General features: G+C 38.9%; 1 protein-coding gene across 1 annotated transcript in view; it reads left to right on the forward strand.

The window, feature by feature from the left end:
* The window catches only part of EIF3K (eukaryotic translation initiation factor 3K), a 31,106-nt gene extending 7,893 nt beyond the window's left edge, over nucleotides 1-23,213 (forward strand). The window contains exons 2-9 of the mRNA XM_089419550.1: nucleotides 19,747-19,803; nucleotides 20,295-20,345; nucleotides 21,479-21,541; nucleotides 21,749-21,799; nucleotides 21,979-22,045; nucleotides 22,171-22,253; nucleotides 22,367-22,462; nucleotides 22,551-23,213. Coding sequence (XP_089275676.1) covers nucleotides 19,747-19,803; nucleotides 20,295-20,345; nucleotides 21,479-21,541; nucleotides 21,749-21,799; nucleotides 21,979-22,045; nucleotides 22,171-22,253; nucleotides 22,367-22,462; nucleotides 22,551-22,658 — 576 coding nt within the window. The 3' untranslated portion in view covers nucleotides 22,659-23,213. The remainder of the gene's footprint in view (nucleotides 1-19,746; nucleotides 19,804-20,294; nucleotides 20,346-21,478; nucleotides 21,542-21,748; nucleotides 21,800-21,978; nucleotides 22,046-22,170; nucleotides 22,254-22,366; nucleotides 22,463-22,550) is intronic.
* The last annotated feature ends 324 nt before the right edge of the window (nucleotides 23,214-23,537 follow it).

Below are 23,537 nucleotides of genomic sequence, written 5' to 3' on the forward strand. Positions count from 1 at the left end.
AGGATGCCATGATGGAGGAAATCCATCATGAAGAATGATGTGTGGAAATTGTACCGATACTTAAAGAAAAGCTAGTGATGACTTCCAAGTGGATCTACAAGATCAAGCATGTGGTAGATGGCAACATAGAGAAGTACAAAGCAAAATTTGTGCCAAGAGGGTTATCCCAGAAAGAGGGAGAGGACTATGAGGAGATATTTTCTCCAGTTGCCAAGTACACTTCTATTAAAATTATTATTTTTATTGCTTCTGTTATGGATTGGAGGTTATTTTTGATGGATGTAAAGATCACTTTCCTTAATGGAGTGATTGTACATAGAACAACCTGAAGGCTTTGAGGTACATGAGAAGGAGTCTCATGTTTGTAGACTGAAGAAAGTTTTGTATAGAGTCCGAACCTCGGGCATGGTATTCTCAGATTGATGGATATCTGTTGAGTCTTGGTTGATCTTGTTATTATATCACTTGTTTATGATAGGAGCAGGACTCAGGTAATAGAGGGAGCAACAGTGGCGAGAGGATTTGCTTCCATGATAGAGGGAGTAGTCAAGCCTTGCTTCAATGTTAGAGGGAGTTGACCTTTGAATTCGAGATGAAGGATCTAGATTTGATGCATTACTTCCTTGGTCAAGGAAAGTATACTACTGAGATTCTTCAGAGATTTGGGATGATGGACTGCAAGTCCATTCCTATGGTGACAATTCTGAAGAAGCTGAGAGGCTTTGATTTTGTTAAATTTAGATAACAATGGTATGTTCTATGCTTAAGAGCAATTGAATTCAATTTTCTTATTAGTGCAATATCAATTTCCAGATTAGCAATCACATTAACATGACAATAAATGCAAATAGAACATAAATAAAAACAATAGAAAACAAGCCAAGCCAAGAGGACACAAGATGTGGCGCATGCCAGGGACAAACCCCAATGTGGGTAATCCCTTTGATCAATTCTTCTTCTTATTCTTCAAAAGTTTAGCAGAGAGAGAGTACAATATGCAAAATTCACTTGCCTAATCAAAGTCAAATCTGTCTAGTCAAACAGCAGCCACAGGAAGCCCTAACTAGAAAGTCAATGTTGGTCAACATGGCGTAATTTTTTCTTCAAATCACCTCGTCAAACCCACTCAACTCGGCCTCCAACAGTCATTCGAATCAGCCCAAAAAAGTCCTAAAAATGATAGTCAAACCTGGTCAACGTAGAGGTCAAACCTACGGTCAATTCCTTGTGGTCAACTCTTGTCAAACAACTCCGCTTGCCTCGATTTCTATGTCCAAAAATGCGGTCTGCCCAAATAGAAAATTCCCCAAGAAAAACACAATCAAACTTGGTCAACTGCAGCTCGGTCAACGTTGGTCAAACCCTTCCTGCAATTTGGTCAACGCCCAAAACAGTAAACGCAGACTGTCCTTTGCACCCGTGGAGAGAGAGAAGGCTGCCTTGAAGTTGTACGACCCAATCAGATGAGGAGAGAGAGATATGTGTGAGAATGAATGATGTCCAAATGAGGTAGATGCATCTTCTATTTATATGCAACGTTGAGGATGAATAGACATGTCTTTTGGGCTTCTGAGCCTACATTAGGTTGCTGACCGACCTTGACAATTTGTCCATAAACAAAATTAATTCATAATTCCATTTGTACATGTCAGAATGAGATGATCTTTAGATCAATCCTACACCTCTCGGGAAGAGGAATCCAATAAAAATATCAACTGCATCATATGCGCTGTCCAAGGTGGCGTTTGGCCCTAGTTGCCAAATTTATCACTCCCTCTCATCTAGGAAGAACTCCCCCTGCCAAACCATCTGACAATCTGAACCATCCTTGTCATCCTTGCTCTGCTCTGCTGAACCATGAAGAAATAATGAAGAAGAAATGATCGAGAATGTATCATACCATTCTCCACTGACCCAAAGTCAGTCTCCAATAATCAAGAGTGTATCATACTACTCTCCACTAGCCCGAAGTCAGCCTCCATTGATCCCAGATCAGTATCAAACATCCTAGCATAGGGAGTACGGTAGTACACAATGAGGCCATTGGTAGTATTATGGTCCCTATCCTCATTTACTTACTCATTGGCCAGATGAGAGGTACTTCCCATGAGTCCTAGACTGCATGGGTAGGATGTATCGATAGGAGAAGGTGAACCACTCATCCTGCTCATATGCCACAGGAGAAGGTGAACCACTCATCCTATGCATATATCAACATGGGGTATCACAGGGGAAGGTGAACCACTTACCCTATGGTCTCTCATCGCTCCAAGAAGTACCCCAAGCCCCCCGAAGCTCCCAGAGCTCAATATCCAAATCAAACGAGACCCTCATAAGATGGTCTCTTCGTGACTCCAAGTCGTTCACGGAAGGTTAAGAATTTGACCTTCCCCAGGGGCTTCGTAAGAATATCTGCAATTTGATCATTAGTCCCAATATGACGGAGCCTTATTACTCCCCGTTGTACCATATCCCGAATAAAGTGGTACCTGATATCAATATGCTTGGAGCGGTCATGAAACACGAGATTTTGAGAAAGACGAATCCCACTTTGGTTGTCGCAATAGATAATGGTGGTATCCAACACATGTCCAAACAACTCACTAAAGAGCTTCCTCATCCAAACATCTTCACAGGAGGCCATATTAGCAACAATGTATTCAGCCTCAACGGTGCTCAAAGCCATCGACTTTTGCTTCCTGCTCATCCAGGATATCAAAGTAGAACCTAGAGAGAAGCAACATCCAGATGTGCTCTTACAATCCACCACACTGCTAGCCTAATCAGCATTAGAATAACCATGGGGTCTCACATTCCTGACAGTGTATCTCAGTCCATAGGTGATTGTGTCTCAGAGATATCTCAAGAGATTCTTGGCAACAATCTAGTGTATGTGATGAGGCTCAATCATAAACTGACTCAATGTATTCACGCAAAACATATGTCCGGACGGGATTTCACCAAGAACATCAGGGCCCCCACGAGTTGACGATTCTCAAAAGGATTTCCCAAATCTGGCCCAGCAACACTTCCACATAACTTCTTGTAGTTAAGTTCCATCAGAGGAGTCACGGGCTTGCAGTCCACCATCCCAAATCTTTCAAGTAGCTTCACAATGTATTTTCCTTGAGAAAGGAAAATCTCACCTGGCTTTTGCCAGATCTCCAACCCTAGGAAATAATGCATGAGTCCTAGGTCCATCTCGAATTCGAAGCGAACTCCCTCTTACATTGATGAATAAGAGGGTCTGCACCTGATAGAAAGAGATCGTTTGCATAAAGTACCAAGATGAGAGGTCTATAATTCTCAACCTTAAAGTAAAGGTTCGGATCAACTTCACTTCTTGTAAATCCCAGCTTCATTAGATAGCCATCGATCCTCTCATACCAAGCTCGGGGAGCTTGCTTCAATCCATAGAGGGATTTCTTCAACCTGCATACATGTGTCTGACGATCTTGAACTTCGAATCCCTCGGGTTGTTGTACATAGACTTCCTCCTTAATTGAACCATGTAAGAAGGCCGTCTTGACATCCATCTGGTTTAGATTCCATCCTTGCGAGGCAACAAGGGCTATAATCGAATGGATGGTGATATATCAGGCAACAGGTGCAAATATCTCATCACAGTCCACACCTTCCTTTTGAGAGAAGCCTTGAGCAACAAATCTAGCCCTGAACTTTTTAGCACTTCCATTAGCTCCATGTTTGATCTTGTAGAGCCATTTCAAGGTGACAACGGATTTGTCCTTGGGTCTAGGGACCATATCCTAGACATCATTCTTCATAATCGACTCATACTCTTTGTTTATAGCATCCTTCCAAACTTGGTGCTTCATAGCTTCTTCGAATGTGCAAGTTTCAGATAGAACAATGGTGCTCATGGCAGTTAAGTACCCTTGGTACCTATTCGGCTTCTTACTTTCACGAAATGTCCCCCTTGGTGCAACATGTCTCTCGACATCTTCGAGAGTTTCCCTAAGCCATGAGGGTCTCCTTTTCGAGGAGGAGGGCTCATGAGGAGGTGGATCAATGGGATCCATTGGTCCTTCAACATTGGGCATCGGCTCATCCTGCGGTTCTCCCTGTTTTCCTGAATCTGCTTCTTTGTCCTTCCTTGGAATAGGAAGGTTACTAATCTTCCCAAGGGCAGCATCTTCATCGAAGGTGACATCATGACTTATCTCCACTTCTCTTTGACCAGGCACATAGATTCTATATGCCTTAGAAGTTTCACTGTAGCCCACAAATGTTCCTTTCTTCCCAGATGCATCCAATTTGCTTCTCTTTTCTTTTGGCACATGAAAATATACGAGACTACTAAAAATTATAAAGTGAGAAACATCAAGTTTCTTATTGGTGAAAACTTCTTTGGGAGTTTCTGAGTCCAATGCTTGATGTGGGCATCTATTTTGAACGTACACTGCAGTGTTTGCAGCTTCTACCCATAAGAACTTCGGAAGGCTTTGATCATGAAGCATGTCACGAGTGGCTTCTATAATAGAACAATTCTTCCTTTCAAAAACACCATTTTTCTTAAGAGTATATGCGGTAGTAGTCTCCCTCTTAATGCCAATTTCTCTACAATAGTCATTGAACTCATTTGATTCATATTCGGTTCATTATCGGTCCTCAAGATTGTGATCATCTTCCTGGTTTGATTTCTGACCAAGGCTTTGAAAGAACGGAACCATGAGAATACTTCGTCCTTCTTCTTTAAGAAATATGTCCAAGTTTTGCAAGAGAAATCATCCACAAAGATAACATAATATAAATATCCTCCCAAAGAGTTCATGGGCATCATACCAGATAGATCAAAATGAATCAATTGCAATATGACGTTAGTCTTGCTATCACTTGAGGGGAATGGTCCCCTTGTATGTTTTCCTTCGGCACATCCTTGACAAACTCCTTCATGTTCTACTTTAAATTCGGGCATACCTGTTACCATCTTCCTCGCATCGAGTAGGGCTTTATAATGAAGATGAGCAAGCCTTCGGTGCCATAATTCAGGCTGAAGAGATGTATCGCACAACATAGCTCCTAGTGAACTTCCTCCAACTTGATATACGCTGTCAACCTGAATCCAAGAGTAAATGCTTCTTTGAAATTTCTTTTCCAAACATGTACCTTTCCATCAATGAATGCCACCTTAAATCTTTTGTCCTCCATTGCCAAGATAGATACTAGGTTCTTCTTTAGGTCAGGTACATATAGTACTTCTTCTAGATGAATGGTGTTATCTTTATTCAATTGAAGAGTAACATTCCCAACTCCCTTGACGGGATATGTGGCATTGTCTCCAAGAATGATTTCCAAATTTGTATCATTTTCTATCAGATTTGAAAGAGCTTCCGTATACCCAGTGAAGTGCCTTGAGGCACCACTATCAATCAACCAATTTCCAAAAGTATATGGAGGAGAGGCAGTAGAGAGGGCAGATATAGGATAAAATTCTTTTTTCTTGTGATCAACAACATTAGATTCATCATACCTGGAGTTTCTTGATCTTTTGGGATGGCAACCATTTTGATGTTGAGTAGTGGGAGCATTCCTTTTTCCTTTGTTTTTAATCTTGCCATTCCTTTGATTGTTTTTGCCCCTGAAATTGTTGTTGTTGTGGTTGTCATCATCATGAGGTGTATCCCTTCTATTAGGACACTCCCTAGCATAGTGGCCAAACTTGTTGCAAATGAAGCATCTTCCCTTCCTTCCATTTTTGAATCCTGGTCTTTCTTGACAATGCTTCTTTGAACTTGCATTGTTCTTCCTTTTAGCATGAGCAGAGAATGCAGGAGGATCATTTCTATTTGAAGGCATATTTGTTTCCATCATCCTTGTTTCTTCTTGAGAACACCTAGTCAGCAATTATTCAAAACCCGGAATCCTGTCGTTGTTGAGAATAGTAGTGTTGAACACATGCCATTCACAAGGGAGTCCTCCAAGGGAAATGGGAGTGAGCTCCCTATTAGCAATAACTTTTCCAATTGGAAGAATATCATTTTTGATCTCGGTAATCCTCATGTAATAGGATTGAATATATTCACCCCTTCCCTTCTTTATGTCCTTCAATTTGTTCTTGAGAAAGAGAACTTGGTTTGCATTGCTAGCTTTGAACATGCCAACCAATCTGTCGTACATTTCCTTAGATGTGTTCAAGTCAGAGATATATGCAACCAAATGCTTGCTAATAGCCCTGATAATCTTCTTTGTGTTGACTTCACCCTTCTTGTGCTTTGTCTTCGTGGTAGCCGATGCATTTGAAGGAGGTTCAGAAATCTCTCCCTGCACATAGTCCCTAACATCTTGCTCTTCCAAAGTCAAATCAAGAGACATCTTCCATGCATGATAATCAGACTTATCATTGAGCTTATCATCAGGCTTGAAGTAAAATGCGGAGGCCATTGACTCTTGTCCTTGTCCAACAAATCTCGGTGATTGCTCTTCTCAGTGATTGCTCTTTTCACTCTTGCTTAGGCTTTGTCTTCACTTCAATTTTGATACCATGTTATTTTTAGAAAACAATGGTGTGTTCTATGCTTAAGAGAAATTTACTTCAATTTTCTTATTAGCCCAATATCAATTTCCAAATTAGAAATCACATTAACATGACAATAAATGCAAATAGAACATAAATAAAAACAGTAGAAGACAAGCCAAGACAAGAGGACACAAGATGTGGTGCATGCTAAGGACAAACCCCAATGTGGGGAAACCCTTTGATCAATTCTTCTTATTATTCTTCAAAAGTTCAGCACAGAGAGAGTACAATATGCAAAATTCACTTGCCCAATCAAAGTCAAATCTGTCCAGTCAAACAACAGCCACAGGAAGCCCTAACCAGAAAGTCAATGTTGGTCAACAGGGCAGAATTTCTCCTTCAAATCAGCTTGGTCAAACCCAGTCAACTCGGCCTCCAACAATCATCCAAATCAATGCAAAATAGTTTTGAAAATGACAATCAAACTTGGTTAATGCAGAGGTCAAACCTGTGATCAACGCTGGTCAAACAACTCTGTTTGCCTCGATTTTTGTGCCCAAAAATGCGGCCTGCCCAAACAGAAAATCCCCCAATAAAAATGCAGTCAAACTCGGTCAACAACAGCTCTGTCAACGCTGGTCAAACCCTTCTTGCAATTCAGTCAATGCCCAAAACATAAAACGTAGACTCTCCTTCGCATGTGTGGAGAGAGAGAAGGCTGCCCTGAAGTTGTACGACCCAATCAGATGAGGAGAGAGAGATATGTGTGAGAATGAATGATGTCCAAATGAGGTAGATGCACCTTCTATTTATATGCAACGTTGAGGATGAATAGACGCGTCTTTTGGGCTTTGAGCCTACATTAGATCGCTGACCGACCTTGACAATTTGTCCATAAACAAAATAAATTCATAATTCCATTCGTACATGTTAGAATGAGATGATATTTAGATGAATCCTACACCTCTCGGAAAGAGGAATCCAATAAAAATATCAGCTGCATCATATGAGCTGTCCAAGGTAGAGTTTGGCCCTAGTTGCCAAATTTAACAGATTTAGATTTGGTGGATCCCAGGATGTAGAGACAATCAGGCAAAGAGGAAGGACTAGCCGTCCAAGTGGATGTTATGAGATTGTCAGACTAGATGCTTAGAGACAAGAGGTCTCTAAGAGTAGTATACCTTCAATGAGTGGACCATGCCAAACAACCAATGTTCCACTGAGACTCCAGTGTGGGGAGACGCGGGTGCGGGGAGACGCACAGGGGGGACATGTGGGAGTACCCTCAAATTTTAGGGAAACTTTGGGGGTGTGAGGGGACGTCGGGGTATATAATTTTTAATTATATATATATATATATATATATATTCAGGTTCATATTCAATAATGAAAGCATAAACATACTAATAGTAATACATTGAAATTTGATCCACACGTAAAATTTAAATTCATAATTGAATTAAATAATGACATACATTGATCCATCCTCATTACTCATTTTGATACATACATCATTCATGAATCATAGGACATACTCATCATTCATCCATATCATGAGATTCAATAATAAAATTCAAAAATGAAATATTCAAATACATTGATCCATATCATTCATCATTCATCATTTTACGATCTACATTGATTTAACAATTAAATTCATCATTCATCATTCCAGAATCTAAATTGAAAGCAAAACATACTAGTATATTAATATTAGTATTACTATATACTATATATTAGATACTGAAGTTTGAACACTAAAATAGTAAAATTACTAAATTCAAAATTTATATAACTCAAAGTCTCAAACTCGAAAAGGTTGAGTGTGAGGAGTCAAGAATCAATCTGAGGTCATCAATATCTAGTGTCATAACTCAAAAGTTGAAATTGAAAAGTAAAATTGGATAATGAACATTGAAAATAAAATCAACATCAAAGACTCAATCTCAATGATTGGTCCTCTACATCCATCTGCTGCATGAAGTCATCGAGACCATCAATGGGAATGTCGGTATCTGAGTCAGAATCACTCTCTTGAGTAACCAACGAAACTCCAATCAAATCATCATGCAACTCATCTTGTCCATCCTCATCATCTATTTGTGCACTATCCTTTGGACCCACATCCCATAGTGTTGCTGGTCCCCTCTGATATTCTGGTGTCTTCCTATGTGCACGACGTAGAGAACTGTGCATTGCGACTAGTTTCTCTGCTCTCCTAGAGGAAAGTCAATTCCTCTTGATAGACTGGATGAAGCTATATGTGGACCAATTCCGCTCTACTGCATGGTTGTTGGATCTTTGGAGCATCATCTCCATGCATGGTCCACCAACCAATGGGGTCATCCTGGCCTAAGTCATTGTGATCTTTCCTTGCATTAGGCTTGTTGAAGGGACCATTGAGACTTGCAAATTGCATCTGCTGTCTCCTAATTATTCTCCCTTCTTTTGAGACAGAGAGAAGGATGGTCGATGATTATGACAACTACTAGCAAAAAAAGAATTGGATGCTGGAGGTTTGAGGCCCACAAAAACACTATAAGTTGGAGTCTAGACATGTTAATTTAGATAACATGTTCTTAGCTTAGGACGGTCACTTCAAAATTCCATATAAGCTCGTTTGTTAGTCTATTTTATTTCCATTAGCAATCTCATGAAACAGTGTCAAACTGACAACGATTGAAGAAAGAACATAAGAGATAGATGTAGAAGACAAGCCAAGACAAGAGTACACAAGGATATGGCTCAAGCCAGGGAAAAACCCCAAGATGGGGAAAACCCTATATCAATTCTTCTTATTATTAATATTGAATGTTCAACAGAGAGAGAGAGTACAATAATCCAAAGTCAAAATGACTTACAATTTGAAGATTCAATATCTTAAACAAGTGTGGGCTCAAACTGTAATACCAATATTTAGTCAACTGGAATCTGGTTAGGGTTGCTTACTGTCCACTCTGATTTGATTCATGTGATCCAAAGACCCTCTTTTCTACTGCGGCTTCCACTGACATGCATGAAGAAGACCATCGCTGACCCCTCGCGCTGACCTAGGCCCATGATAGTAGTCTCGGTCCCCTTTATAGTGATGATTCAGACCCGCTGCTGCCCTAGAGGGGTAGATTTGAAGAGCAGTCTCAAAACGTCCACAAACTAACCCAACAACAGTGCATGAATACAACCAACCTTTCTTCTCTATAATTTGATCTTGCAAGGACAAATTTAACCCACAAAAACACTCCAAAAATTCCCTCAAAGTTTGCGGCTGCCCTTCTGGAAATTCTCGGCCCTACCTGAGAAGAGAGACCCAAAACAACAAGCACTGTGTCCTCCTTCAAGAACTCGGCTACCTCAGAAGCCTTTTGATGTCTCTAAGATATGTCTAATGAGAATGGAGGACACCTATATATATAACAATTTGTCCTTATGGAGGTGAAGCCGACCTTAACATTTTGGAGGCAAATTTGAATTTCAAATTTTCATTTTTCCCACCTTAATAAGGTCATGACTTGTAGAATTTCTTTTAAGTAAATAAATATTTTTCCTTATCCAAATTTGGTGATCTTAAGGTCGATTTTGGACCTCTCGAAAAGAGGAATTCAATGCCACAATAATCTTCTTCAAAGGAGCAGACCAAAGTGGAATTTGGCCCTAGTTGCCAATTTTAACAAGACGCCAATGGAGGTTGAGACAACTACTAGCAATGGCGTTGGATTTTGGAGGTTGACAACGACAAGACTGGTGGTGGATGTTGGAGCTCGAGGGCAGAAAACAACCTCAAAATGAATGAGCCCGAGGGCAGAAAACAACCTCAAAATGAATGAGCTCGAGGGCAGAAGATGCTGGAGGAGTAGAGTTCGATGACATGCAATAGAGCAGAGCTCGCCGACAGAAGAGAAGAGCTCTATGACAGGAGAGAAGAGCTAGACGACAGGAAAGAAGAGTTCGACAACAACAGAAGAGCACAATTCGACAACGGTAGAAGAGAACTTAGTAGAGCTCAATGACGGGCAAGAAAATTTGGGGAATGAATAGGTAAGTTGACCTAGGTAACTTTTTAATGTTTAGTTTAGTTTTATTTTTTATTTTTTTTTTAATTTTTTAATACGTGATTTTCATTTTGTTATTATTATTATTTTTTATTAGGAGTTATTAGACAAATTCAAGGGGGGGGTGTCCCCCTCAAATGGGACGCCCAAAAGCACTCGTTTTGGGGAGTCGCGTCCCCCACATTGGGGAAACACTCTCCCTTATGTCTCCCCATGACTCTCGGTTGCGAGGGGTGCGTGCACCTGACCTTGGGGGATGCGTCCTCGTGGGACAATGCAAACAACAGATATGCTTCAGTGACTAGGAAGCAACAGTGGCAGAGGGAGCAAACAAGATTGCCACAACAAGATCTATTTCAGTTTTAGAGGGGGCACCCAGTCAGTTACACAACATGTGTTGAGATATCGGCATGGTACAATTGGATATGGATTGAGATATGTTTCAGATGATGAAGTACAACTCCAGGGATATACATATTTAGATTGAGTTGGGAGTGCTGAAGGCAGGAAGAGCACATCATGATGTTGCTTCAATTTGGGTTCTACTATGATATCTTAGATGAACAAGAAGCAAACATCTATCGCACTCAAAGGCTGAGTATATCGCAACTAGTTTGGTGAGTTGTGAATTAGTGTGGCTTCAAAAGCTACTCGTAGGATTGTTTGATCAGGTGCTGGAGATGGTCGTGATGACAGGTCGAAGCACATTGAGATCAAGTACCACTACATGGTACAAAAGGGAGCAGTGAGGCTCCAATACATTTCCTATGTCCCAAGATGAAGTTTGTTTACGTTAGGGGCAAGCTTGGAGTGGTTGAGAATGCTTCCCTCGGTTAGAGGGAGTGTTGATGTTGTAACATCAAGGGCAAATATTCTCCCTAGGTCCTACCTTTTGAGTCGGTGAATTATCAATGGTATGTTCACCCATTGGATCATCATTCTCCAATAGTTCGATCTTGAGTTTGCTACTCCCAAGAGTAAGAAAGCTTTGGTCCTCACCGAATTATTTTTCAACCTCCCTAGTGGTGCCTCAAACTCTCTCTTGAATGATGATCTTCCTAATGAACATCTATTTGTCATATCATTTGAAGATCCCTAGTACAAGGAAATATTATTCTATTTATGCAGTCAATATTTTGGACCTCATCTCTCTCATAATGATCGACAGTGTATTCGTCATTAGACCCCTTTGTGTCTTCTTTTCAGGGTATTGACTAGGAGCCATGTGATGTGGCTAGGGAGATTGGCCAGAGAGCATTAGGGCCCATAGTGCTCCCCTAGTTAGAAGGTTTTGACCATATTGCCAAGGGTTACTTGGCTAGTGGGTAGAGTGAGTGCCCCATAACATCGGGCAAGTGTTTTACCATTCAAGTATCATGTGATGACATGAAGGAATGGTAAATTGGCCTAGGGTTTCACCATTGGTTAAGGACACTGACCTAGTTCCAAGTGACGACTTGGATAGTTGGTGACCTAGGACTAGTCTTGTGTTTACCCCGATTAGTGGGTACCTGGCCATATCGTTAAAGGGTATTTGGCTAGTGGGTGACTAGGTCCATTTGCAAAGGATATTTGACTAGTAGGTAACTAGATTCTTTGTATGATGCTGATGCAAGATGATTTCCACACGGTTTTAGGATAGAACATAAAGTGGATGGACACATTAACATAGCAGGCTCATTCAATCTTTTCTTAGGATGGAGAACTTGTTCAACAAAGAAGACATCTCAGGAAGTCAAAGTGAATACCTCCCTAGAGAAGAGGGAGTGTTGATTTTTGGGTAGTTGCAGTTGGTATTGCCAGCTACACAAGTCGGCAAATTAAAAGAAAGAAAAATTATGATTTTAAAGTTCATGTAGGCTCCAAAGAGATAGGTTGTTGGCCCCACCATGCGAATGGGTGTGACCTTTGGGCAAACCCACCTCCTTTTGACAGCTATATATCGATTCGGCCTCCCTCATCTGGAGAATTCGGATCACACACATAAGTCATTTCTTCTTTTGTTCACATGTGCAAAGGAGAGAGAGAAGAAGATTAAAGTTTGACTAGCGTTGACCATTGTTTGACCTAAATTCTGAGGCACTTGACTGAGAATTTTTGAGGCGTAGTTTGAACAAAAAATTGAGGCAGTTGACCGAGAATTTCTGAGGCATTGTTTGATCGAAATTCTGAGGCAGTTGGCCAAGAATTTCTGAGGCATAGATTGACTGAAATTTTGAGATAGTTGACTGAGAATTTCTAAGGCAGTTGACTGAGTTTTCTGGAAAGTTGACTGAGACTTTCTGGGCAAGTTTAACCAAGTTCTGGGCAGTTTGTTTGACTGCAGTTTGACCAAGATTTTGATTTGTTGATTGAGCAAATTCTGGGCAGTTTGACCGAGTCTTTTGTTGAAGAAAATGTAACTAGGTTCGGTTTTCATTATGACTTATACTTATAATTATAATTTTATGTAGAAAAGAAACAAATAAATTTATTATTCCTTGCATCATGGGTTTCATGAGCAAGAAGTGTTTATAGGTCAAAGACTTCTTCTTGATGTCTTTAGGATTTGTTGTCTTGACATAAATATTATAAAGAAGTCATCAAAGTCAAGGTCTACTCTCCTAAGCAATTGTCACTATCCCTCTGGCAGCGCGACTACGAAGAAGACAATGATCTCCGTACTGGGAATGTCGGCCTATTTCCAAGCACTCATGTCAGCTCACAGTGCAAGCAATATTCACTATAAATAAGGGATAATCTCACCTCTAAGTGATCATCATCTTCGGACATCTCTAATGAATACAATGAAGAATTGAAATGAAGAAGTATCACCGCACGTAGAGGATTGGGTACATGATATATTCTAGGGTTACATATTTTTGATAACAAGTAACCTCAGTGAAGACATACTGTCATAGGACAATATATAAGTGACTGCAATTGTTGAACGCAATCTACAATAAGCCGATGTTGTGACTGTGACTAGAAAAGAAGGAAGCTGAGACTTAAACAGTACCAAGAACTGTGAAGAAGACCGATACCTGTGCTTGGACAGTAAAGCAGGAAGGAGACTGAGAATCTCCTTAGACAATGACAGTCCAAAGAAGGAGACCTGTGACAATACAGTGAGATGTAAGAACCTTGTCATTTGAAGAACAAAGACTGCATAGGGATAGTGAGAAGTGTGCTGGAGGTAATTTTGTATCTAGTGTTTTCAAGGGTCTTGGTATTTGTCAACAAATATCTATAAGAAGAGATTGAAGGGATTTTCCTCTCAAGAGGAGAGGTTTTTGCCCTAGCTTGGAGCCAACATCTTGTGTACTTGCATTTTGTTGATCTTTTAGTTTTGATAACTGTTTGATGATTAATGAACACACTAACATAAAAGAAGTTAACTAAAGGGAAGACATCACAAGCAGTTATCATAAAGTGAAGAATCATTAAGGTATTGTTTTGCCCTAGATTCTTCAACATGGTATCAGAGCTATGGTTAGTACAGGGCATAAAGAAGATCAACTCATCATTAGCATTTAAGTAACACTGATTCAGTTTATCCTGTGCCTTGATTTCGTCTACATGGATTGGTGATGCATTACCTTAGTCTAGTAATTGAGGAATTCTGGAGTTAGTGTCATTATACAAAGGATATTGAATAAGTAGATCTCGCAATCTCCGAAGGACTCTTTTCATCAATGGATAATATAATAAGGATCTCAGTGCAGACATACTAGACACAATTTTTGTTTCGACATATTAAACAGATGCAACATATCCATCATAATGAAGATCTAAATGCAAGAATTAAATCACAGTCATGATAAAAGGATCTCATAACTTACCTTGTCTCGGCAGTCTGAATGCATAACTATAATCACGGGCAGCAAAGAAACATACAAGGATCAGCCTTCAAGTGCATCAAAGCAAATTGAAGACTCTGATGAAAGCCTGGAAAAGATGGAGACCCTTGACAATGAATATCTTTGGAGATGTGTCAACATGAATGCAAGATGCTGATACCTACAGAAAGATGTCATGATAAAGAGCCACCTAGTAAGGTACGATTTGATTTAATGATATATTTTGAATCTTGATTTCTTAAATAATATCTGGATAAGTTCACACACTTACAAGTACAACTAGCATTCATGTGATGAATGGAAGAAGCATGATGAGAAATAAGTAGTCATATGACGAAGGTTCTAGATATGAAGAAGGCCACTTTCCATGAAGAAAGGAATGACATGACGAACTAAGGAGGAAAGTGATCGATGACTGTTGCCCTACAAGAAAGAAGCTCAACCAAATTTCATGACATCAAGGAGAAAAGTTGATTTAGCAGCTGAAGGACCCACAAAGAAGAAGTTGCTGATGTATAGAAGAGTCCCTAGCTAAGAGGGAGCTCTGACAGGTCCCTGATCAAGAGGGAGCTTGGATTAGATCACCCCTGACTACAAAGGAGTGACAATTGTGTTTTTCTATTTCATGTGTCATGCACTAGACCAAGACTAACAACTGTAAGACTAGGTGAAGGCCATGGATTGAAATGAAGACACATGATAGACACAACATTCTTGTCTTCACTTGGAAGAATGAATGGGAGGATTGGGTAATCATCTGGCATCCGATACTCTTTGAGGATGTGTAGGGCATCCAAGACAAGAGTAGGCAAGAGGACTGATATTCTTTGAGGGCTGGGAACCCAAGACAAGAATAGTCCTTGAAGGTCATACGCAGTGAACACTCGGGTGGGTATGTACCTTGAGAGACAATGACTAAGGTGTCTATAAGTCATTGGTCTCGCCAACATTGTGCTCCGGTCTATTGAGAGGTAGAGTTGTTAGTCAAGGCCTAGCTATGTGACAATGTTGGTTATAATGATGCTATACAGATGGATTACTAGTCTGACTCTTCTTATGAGATCTCTTTAGTGTTGAGAATAGCCATGTACCATTGAATGAATACCTCGCTAGTTAAGAGGGAGTGTTGAAGAAAATGTAACTAGGTTCAGTTTTTTTTATGACTTATAATTATAAATTTATGTAGAAAAGAAACAAATAAATATATTATTCTTGCATCATGGGCTTCATGAGTAAGAAGTGTTTATAGGTCAAAGACTTCTTCTTGATGTCTTTAGGATTTGTTGTCTTGACATAAATATTATAAAGAAGTCATAAAAGTCAAGTTCTACTCTCCTAAGCGATTGTCACTATCCCTCTGGCAGCTTGACTACGAAGATGACAGTGATCTCCTTACTGGAAATGTCGACCTATTTCCAAGCACTCATGTCGGCTCACAGTGCAAGCAATAGTCACTATAAATAAGGAATAATCTCACCTCTAAATGACCATCATCTTCGGACATCTCTGATGAATACAGTGAAGAAGTGAAACGAAGAAGTATCACCACACGTAGAGGAATGGATACAGGTTATATTTTCGGGTTACATCTTTTCGATAGCAAGTAACCTCAGTGAAGATATACTGTCATAGGACAGTATATAAGTGACTCCAATTGTTGAACGAATTCTACAGTAAGCCGAGGTTGTGACTGAGACTAGAAAAAAAGGAAGCCGAGACTTAAACAGTACCGAGAACTGTGAAGAAGACCGAGGCCTGTGCCTGGACAGTAAAGCAGGAAGGAGACTGAGAATCTCCTTAGACAGTGACAGTCCAAAGAAGGAGACATGTGACAATAAAGTGAGAAGTAAGAACCCTGTCATTTGAAGAACGAAGACTGCATTGGGATAGTCACAAGTGTGCTGGAGGTAATTTTGTATCTAGTGTTTTCAAGGGTCTTGGTATTCGTCAACAAATATCTATAAGAAGAGATTGAAGGGTTTTTCCTCTCAAGAGGAGAGAGGTTTTTGCCCTGGCTTGGAGACAACATCTTGTGTACTTGCATTTTGTTGATCTTCTAGTTTTGTAACCGTTTGATGATCAACGAACACACTAACATAAAAGAAGTTAACTAAAGGGAAGACATCACAAGCAGTTATCATGAAGTGAAGAATCATTAAGATATTATTTTGCCCTAGATTCTTCAACATCTTTGGACAGTTTGACTGAGCTTCTGGGCAGCAGCAGGAGGCCAAAATTTGGCCTGTTTGACTCAGGATTGACCGAAATTATGAGCAGCTGCAGGAGGCTGAATTTAGGTCAGTTTGACCAGGTTTGAACAGTGCTAGTTTGTTGTTCTAGTTTGACCAAATTTGACTTAAAATATAAGATTGTACCTTTGCTGAACTGAACATTTTCTCCTAGAAAAGATTGTTGGGTTTTCTCTCAGGTTTGGGTTTCCCAGGCTAAAATTTTTGCTGTCTACTGTTCATGTTTTTCTTTTGTGATCTTTACTGTTTCTGTTCCATTTACTGTTGAGTTTTCTGAGTGTAATTGCTTAATGATATTCTGAAAAGTGCTAAAGTAAGACTGTATATCATTGGAAGTAATTATCAGTGAAAGGAATTTGTGCTTGCCTATAGTAGCACTAGAAAATCAACAACCGTTGGGGCCGAAAGAAAATATATGAGGCTTTTTCAGCCGTGGACAATACATTTAAAAAGGGTGTGCGATATACCTAAAAGCTGTAGCAGTTTTCTAGCCTATATCTCTATGTGAGGAAAGAGGGGATAACTCCCAAGGTTAGTTTACACATGCATGACTCCTTGGACAGTTCATGATTGAGGCTTTTCAGATGTCCACAAGAGCCAATGTGCTTGACCTGACCCTGTGCCTTTTGCAGGTAACCTCAAGGGACTTAATGAGATTTCATACTGAGAGCATCTGCCAATTGAGCTAACCCATGGGGCTACTTACACACATACATAGGCTAAACCTGTTTGACTGGAGAGAGGACATAACTCCTTACATTTATCAGGTTTGCAATTGACTGTTGGCTATATGACTGCTGCGTAGTCTAACTAATAGATGAAATTGCCCTTTTCCAAGCATTTTTCTGGTCAATTTTGTTGAACATTCAGTACAGTTTTTTCACAATCATATGTTTAAGTTAAATTTGCAAAGTTTGAGTGCCTCGGGGGTTTTTCAGGGTGCTAAATCCGTTCATGCATTGAAAAGTGTATTTTAAATAACGGGAAATCACAATCTTGCTGGAAATTGTATTGCTGAATTCTGGCCAAAAAGACATTTCATCTATTAGTTAGACTATGCCATATGACTGCAGCTTGGTATTTACTCGGTCAAAGTTACACAGGGTTTGCACCTGGCCTCATCTACAGATATCACATTACCACAGAGATCACCATGGACACTACCTGCACATTAGCACAAAACATTGTTTACAGTATAAACTTATTTTCAAATTTTGGAAAGATTCATTCTGCTGCATTATCATGGGTAGCATGCCCTCTAGATCCTCAACCTGGGTCATCATCAGTTCTCCAGCTTGCTGCTCGATCACACAGCCCCGCCATGGATATTACTCGTTGCCTGTGGGAGAATAATTTTTGTATCTCCTAAATTTATTTTATAATCTGCTCCATTGGCAAATTCTGTGACAGTAACATAGGATTTGAAACATTGAAGTGTGTCAGATGCTCTTCTTGGCACTTGCCCCCCATTTATAGCTGTTTGATGAACATTCAAAATTTTCAAGATAATAAAACTAAGTCTGTCTGAGGAAGTTTACGAAGTTGAAGATGCTTTCTTGCCAACAGGAGTTCTATTTTAACGGATCCTTACCTGAGGAAATTATGGTATTGCTTATCTTGGTCATAAGGAATAGCTGCGTTGAAGGCGCTAGCATCTATAGGATATTTTAAACAATTACATCAATTTGACCCTTGGGGAATTTTACATTGCATATCAAATTAAATTGCAACTGCCATGCAGTTTCATGAAAGAAACTTAGAAAGCTATTGCCAGTGGTGGACATTTGGAGTTTTAGTTGGCAAATCAGTCGTCTTCTAGTGCTTCTGCCTTTTCTTGTGCTTGGCAGTTGACACTATTTATGTCCATACATGCTCTCCTCCATTTTCAAATCATAATGCTTATAACTTTATGAGCTTTCTTCTATATGGAAGACCCTTATAATGGAGTAGACTTTGGTAAAAAAAAATACAGAGTTGTTTTCAATCATGAAATGTTACTTCTGCATAACAAGGTTATCTGCTGGACAGTTTGTGAGGATATGGGAAACTAATCCATCACATAAAATCATGGGCAATTCAATAGATATCTGCTTTTTTTCTGTCATACTATGTCTGCATTGGGTCATATTGCTTGCATTATGCCATGGTTTCCTCTTTCCGTCTGAGACAACTACTGTCTATCTCAGTCACCATGTTCACTTTCATAGATTTGACTCTGACAGTAAAAAAAATTTCTTTAAATTCAGGCCAGAGTTTTAACTTTCGAATCTTGTCTGTTGCAATCAACCTTGTATAACATGTTCTTTATACATTTGGGGTAATGACAAGTCCACTCATGCCTTTTCCATATGAAGAGAGTTTTACAAGTGATAGCAATTGGTTTCAACTCAAGAGTCACAATCCTGTTCCCTTTTCATAATTTGTGGGTTAAAATACCAGGAAGTCATGTTAATGATGTGCAAAGTGAATTCCAAAGGCCAATGAGATAAAATGTATGTGCTTGATTTACAATTGCTAATATATAGTTATTTAAATGATGATGAAAAGAGAAAATAAGCAGAATAGAGGGTTTTTGAAATTCAGCAGGCTGGTTCACCAGCAAGGTTTGTTTAATTGGAGCTGCCTGGGTGTGTCCTTCGTTCCAAACATCAAAACTAACAGGGTTTGTTTTATTGGGGTTGCCTGGGTGTGCCCTTGGTTCCGGACATCAAAACTACCATTACGGATTTATTTTCAGAATGTAACACTTCAATCAGGCACATATGATATAGAGGTGGGTATTAGTGCATCTGAGGCATTTTGGAATCAATTTTGTAGATTTAATGGTCCCCAAATACCCAGTATCTACTCAAAAAATGGTTTGTGATTTGTGACATGATGTTTAAAAATCCAAAGCTGCTATTTTCCACATTTTGGCAATCTTGATGATAGGGTTGTAAATATTAAAGTGTTACTAAAGAAACTGATTATAAATGCATGTCCAATGTTGAACGTGATAATGCACTAGGTTGCTTGACAAAACTATTTAGTATTAAACAAGAGCATGTAAATGCTTAAAAAGTAGGTATTGTTGAAAGAGTAACATCTTGCACTTAATCTCTAGGAGCTAATGGGGTTTCTTTATGTTGCAGGTTATGTCAAATACATATAACCTGGATGCCAATCTATGCCTCCTACGGCTGTACCAGGTTTGTACATTCAGTTGTAACTAGAATTATTTTCTGAACTTCGATGAAACTTAGAATTCATTATATTGTTAGTTCACACAATTCTCCTTTTTTAATTACTGTCAATGACATACCTCTATAATTTTGTGTTTTTTTGTTTAAAACTTTAATGATTGTTGTTGTGGTAATCTTATTGAGATCTATGGTGTTCTACTGTGCTCTTTTTAATGCTATGAAATAAATTCTAGCAGCTACTCCTTCTATGGAGCAGGCAATTTGTTATTATTTGAGTGACTCTGAGATGTTCGAAAATTGTCAGTGTCATGTTTTACCTTCATATATTCTGACCATCTTCACACAGGAGATTTTAAATGACCATGTTAAAAGATTTTATTGGAGTTTCTGCCAGAGACTTAGTTTATATCCTTAGTGTGTTTTGAATCACTGTTTTGGATTTATCGTGTAGATCTATGACTATTTATATGCTGATCATGGTTCTTGTGGGTATGCAGTTTGAACCAGCGAGGATGAGTACGCAAATTGTTGCTCGAATCTTGGTCAAGGTTCATTTTTTCTTCCTATATGTTTGTACCTTGGAATGAAAGTGGTCCCAATATAAGTAATCTCTGTTCTTGCTGGTCATGAGATGCATCATGTTTAGAGTTGCTTGTGAAGGCCCTATATATATTCATGTTTTAATTTGGGTTACCATATCATTCTTATTATTCCAGAATCCAAAATAGATGAATAGTAAGCTAAAACAAAATTAAGAGTTTAAATAATCAGGAACATAAAGTCAGAGAATGAGATTAGCATTTATGTGTTTACAAATTTAAGAACTATGGTAGTATGGTCAGATTAGCATTTGTGTGTTTACAAATTTAAGAACCATGGACCATAATTATGACCAAATACAAATTTCAAGATAAACTCTATTCATGATTGGTTTGTGTCATTCAAATACAAATATTTCTGACATCTTTGAATTTCGCCTATTGTGAGCATGCTGAAAGTACAATTGTGAATTTCTTATCTATAAGTCTCAGTTATATTGGCTTTAAAGTTTAAAATTTGCAGTTAAGATTGTATCTTTGCTTTCTTCAGACTAGGGAAAGGATGATGGATTATCTATTAGCCGGTGAAACTAAATTAATTGAAAGAGAAATCCATTAACTGCACTGTAGACAGAAATAGACAGAAAGTAATCATGACAGGTTTGGCGCAGGAAAAAAACAGATGGTAAAAATAGGAGAATTTTGAAATAACGATTTACAGTCTAGAATATTGAAAGAGACCTATTATTATTGATTGTGCCATCTAGACAAAAAGGATTAAAAATAGGGCTGATTTTGTAAATTAGTCAAGAAACCCAATCCTTTTAGGAAAAGGGAATGCTTTATTTTGAATTTTGACAACTTGCATAAAAATAAATAAACGTCTTGGGACCTCACTGAAATATCTCCTTTATGTCAATCAGTTGTCAAATGCAGCAGCAATGTTTTGAAATCTAAAGGCTTTTCTTTGTATCATATTCTAGATTCTGGACATTGGTATTTTAACTACATCCAAAACAGCTTACTGGTGTACGTTCATAGCATGCTTATGTTTATTGATAATTAGAAATGCTTGGGAATTTTCTGGACTGATTTAGTCCTTCTATAATGCTCATATACTCATAAACTGTATTTTGTAACAGGCTCTCATGGCAATGCCAGCTCCCGATTTCAACCTTTGCATGTTCTTGATTCCAGAAAAGCTTGTATCTTTTTATTTGGCATGGCCTATCTTTGTATGAGCATTTGTTAATTAATTCTTCATTATAGTAACAATTGCCTTAAGGATCATAAGCTAGCATTGTGTGGCAGGTTTATCTGCCATTTTCCTGTTATCATGCCCATTTAAATTTTTGTGTTTCTAATATTTGTGCTTTAATGGTAGCAATTTGATAACCTTGACCACTGTTCAGCAAATGATGGAGCCTTTTATAACTTTGATCACTCTGTCCCACTACTTGGAGGTAAGTAAATCATACGTGCACTCCTTTGCACAAAACAATAAAGTATGTGACATTTCATTATCATCTTGTTCTCAAGGATGTTCTCACAATTGTTCATCATCATATTGCTTTGTTTTGAATCAAAACGGATGTTAAAACTTGCTTAGGACTTGCATTTGCTGATTTTATATATTTTACAGACTGCAAGGTTTCGTGAATTCTGGGATGAGGCTCCCAGGAATCGTGCTATATTGGAAGTTGTTCCTGGTAAGACTTTGACCTTTTTGATAGCTCGCCTAAGTTGGAGATATTTAACATGGTTATGTCATGCTATCACTTATGCTCCAGCTGTACATTACGCTTATGTCATGTCCCCTCTGCCAACTTTACAGGATTTGAGAAAGCTATTCAGAAATATGCTATTCATGTGCTCTCCCTGACTTACCAAAAGTTACCAAGACATGTCCTTGCAGAGGTTGGTTAGTCAGTTTATTTTTATTTCACATCAGATGCTGAAGAGGTGGAATCGTCCTTGGATCTTTCAAAGTAATTAGGCTGTTAAAAAGAGTACTTTATCTCATATGACAGGCAGTCAATGTTGAGGGCTTATCACTTGATAAGTATCTAGAAGCTCATATAAATGAAGATGGTTGGTCATTAGAGAAAGGGCATGGGAAGGGGCAGGTAAGTTCATTCTCCATCCAGTGTGGCAGTTTTATTGGCCTACTTTTTCCATTTCCTGCACTGACAGACTAAATGCTTTTTATTGCAGCTGATTGTTTTCCCCCCTAATGAATATAACCATCCAGAGTTGAAGAAGAACACGGCAGATGGTATTCCCTTGGAACACGTTGCTAGACTTTTCCCTCTTCTAACTTGAAGTTCCCTATTCTCCGAGTATCATAGTTGAAGAGACACAAGTTGTAACGGTCTCCATAGATTCCAATGGTATATCTCTTTTTGACATGCAAGCATTAAGCCCCACTTAGGAGCAAGTTTCATCATTTCTCAAATTTATTTTAGTCGGAATGACATTAATTAGGCAAGATCTAGCTGTGTGACCGGTGAGTATTCTCCAGTCATAGGCTTGCATGTGTCATTTATTTTGGCTGAAATCTCTAACCCTGAGAGGGACTCGTGCATTGAAATATCTATTCAGTATCACATGAAATCATAGCTTAGGTGTCGTGAAAACATAGCTAAGGCGTCAATGATAATGATTGGAGTTTTAAGGTTCTGGTTGCCTTGGGAAATTCTGAGCATCATCTGTGTGACCTGGAAAGGAAAAGCATACTGGAATTATAGTTAGGCTAAAAGTGGCATTCTTTTTAGTGGCTTACTACTGTCATGATGTGTGAGATATCTAAGCCGAGGTTTTCACCATTAACATTCATGTGACTGGTTTCATTATAATGTTAAAAGCATCTACATAGTACCATCGGATCCTGCTTCTTATGTCAGAAGAACCCATGTTAGGAATTTTTTCGTTTTCAAGTTTTTCGCTCGAGTATATGCTCAAGAATAGTTTTGTTTAAGAGCGAAGGCATGTTCACGTGTAGAGATGATTTATAAACAAGTCATAAAATCTTAAACGTGTATTGACATGTTAGACTTTAATATTTGGATTGAAAATGCTTCCTCTAATAAAAGACATGTCTTACTTTTGCCTTTAAGTTTGTGTACCGCAAGTGCCTGGCCTGTTTGCATGATAAAACGTACTTTTCTTTGTCTGTTACAACAAAATGGGTATTCCTCTATC

The sequence above is a fragment of the Pinus tabuliformis genome, chromosome 4_1, assembly GCF_031772625.1.
Source record: "Pinus tabuliformis cultivar Carrire ecotype Pingquan chromosome 4_1, CPIR1, whole genome shotgun sequence".
In the NCBI taxonomy this organism is placed as follows: Eukaryota; Viridiplantae; Streptophyta; class Pinopsida; order Pinales; family Pinaceae; genus Pinus; species Pinus tabuliformis.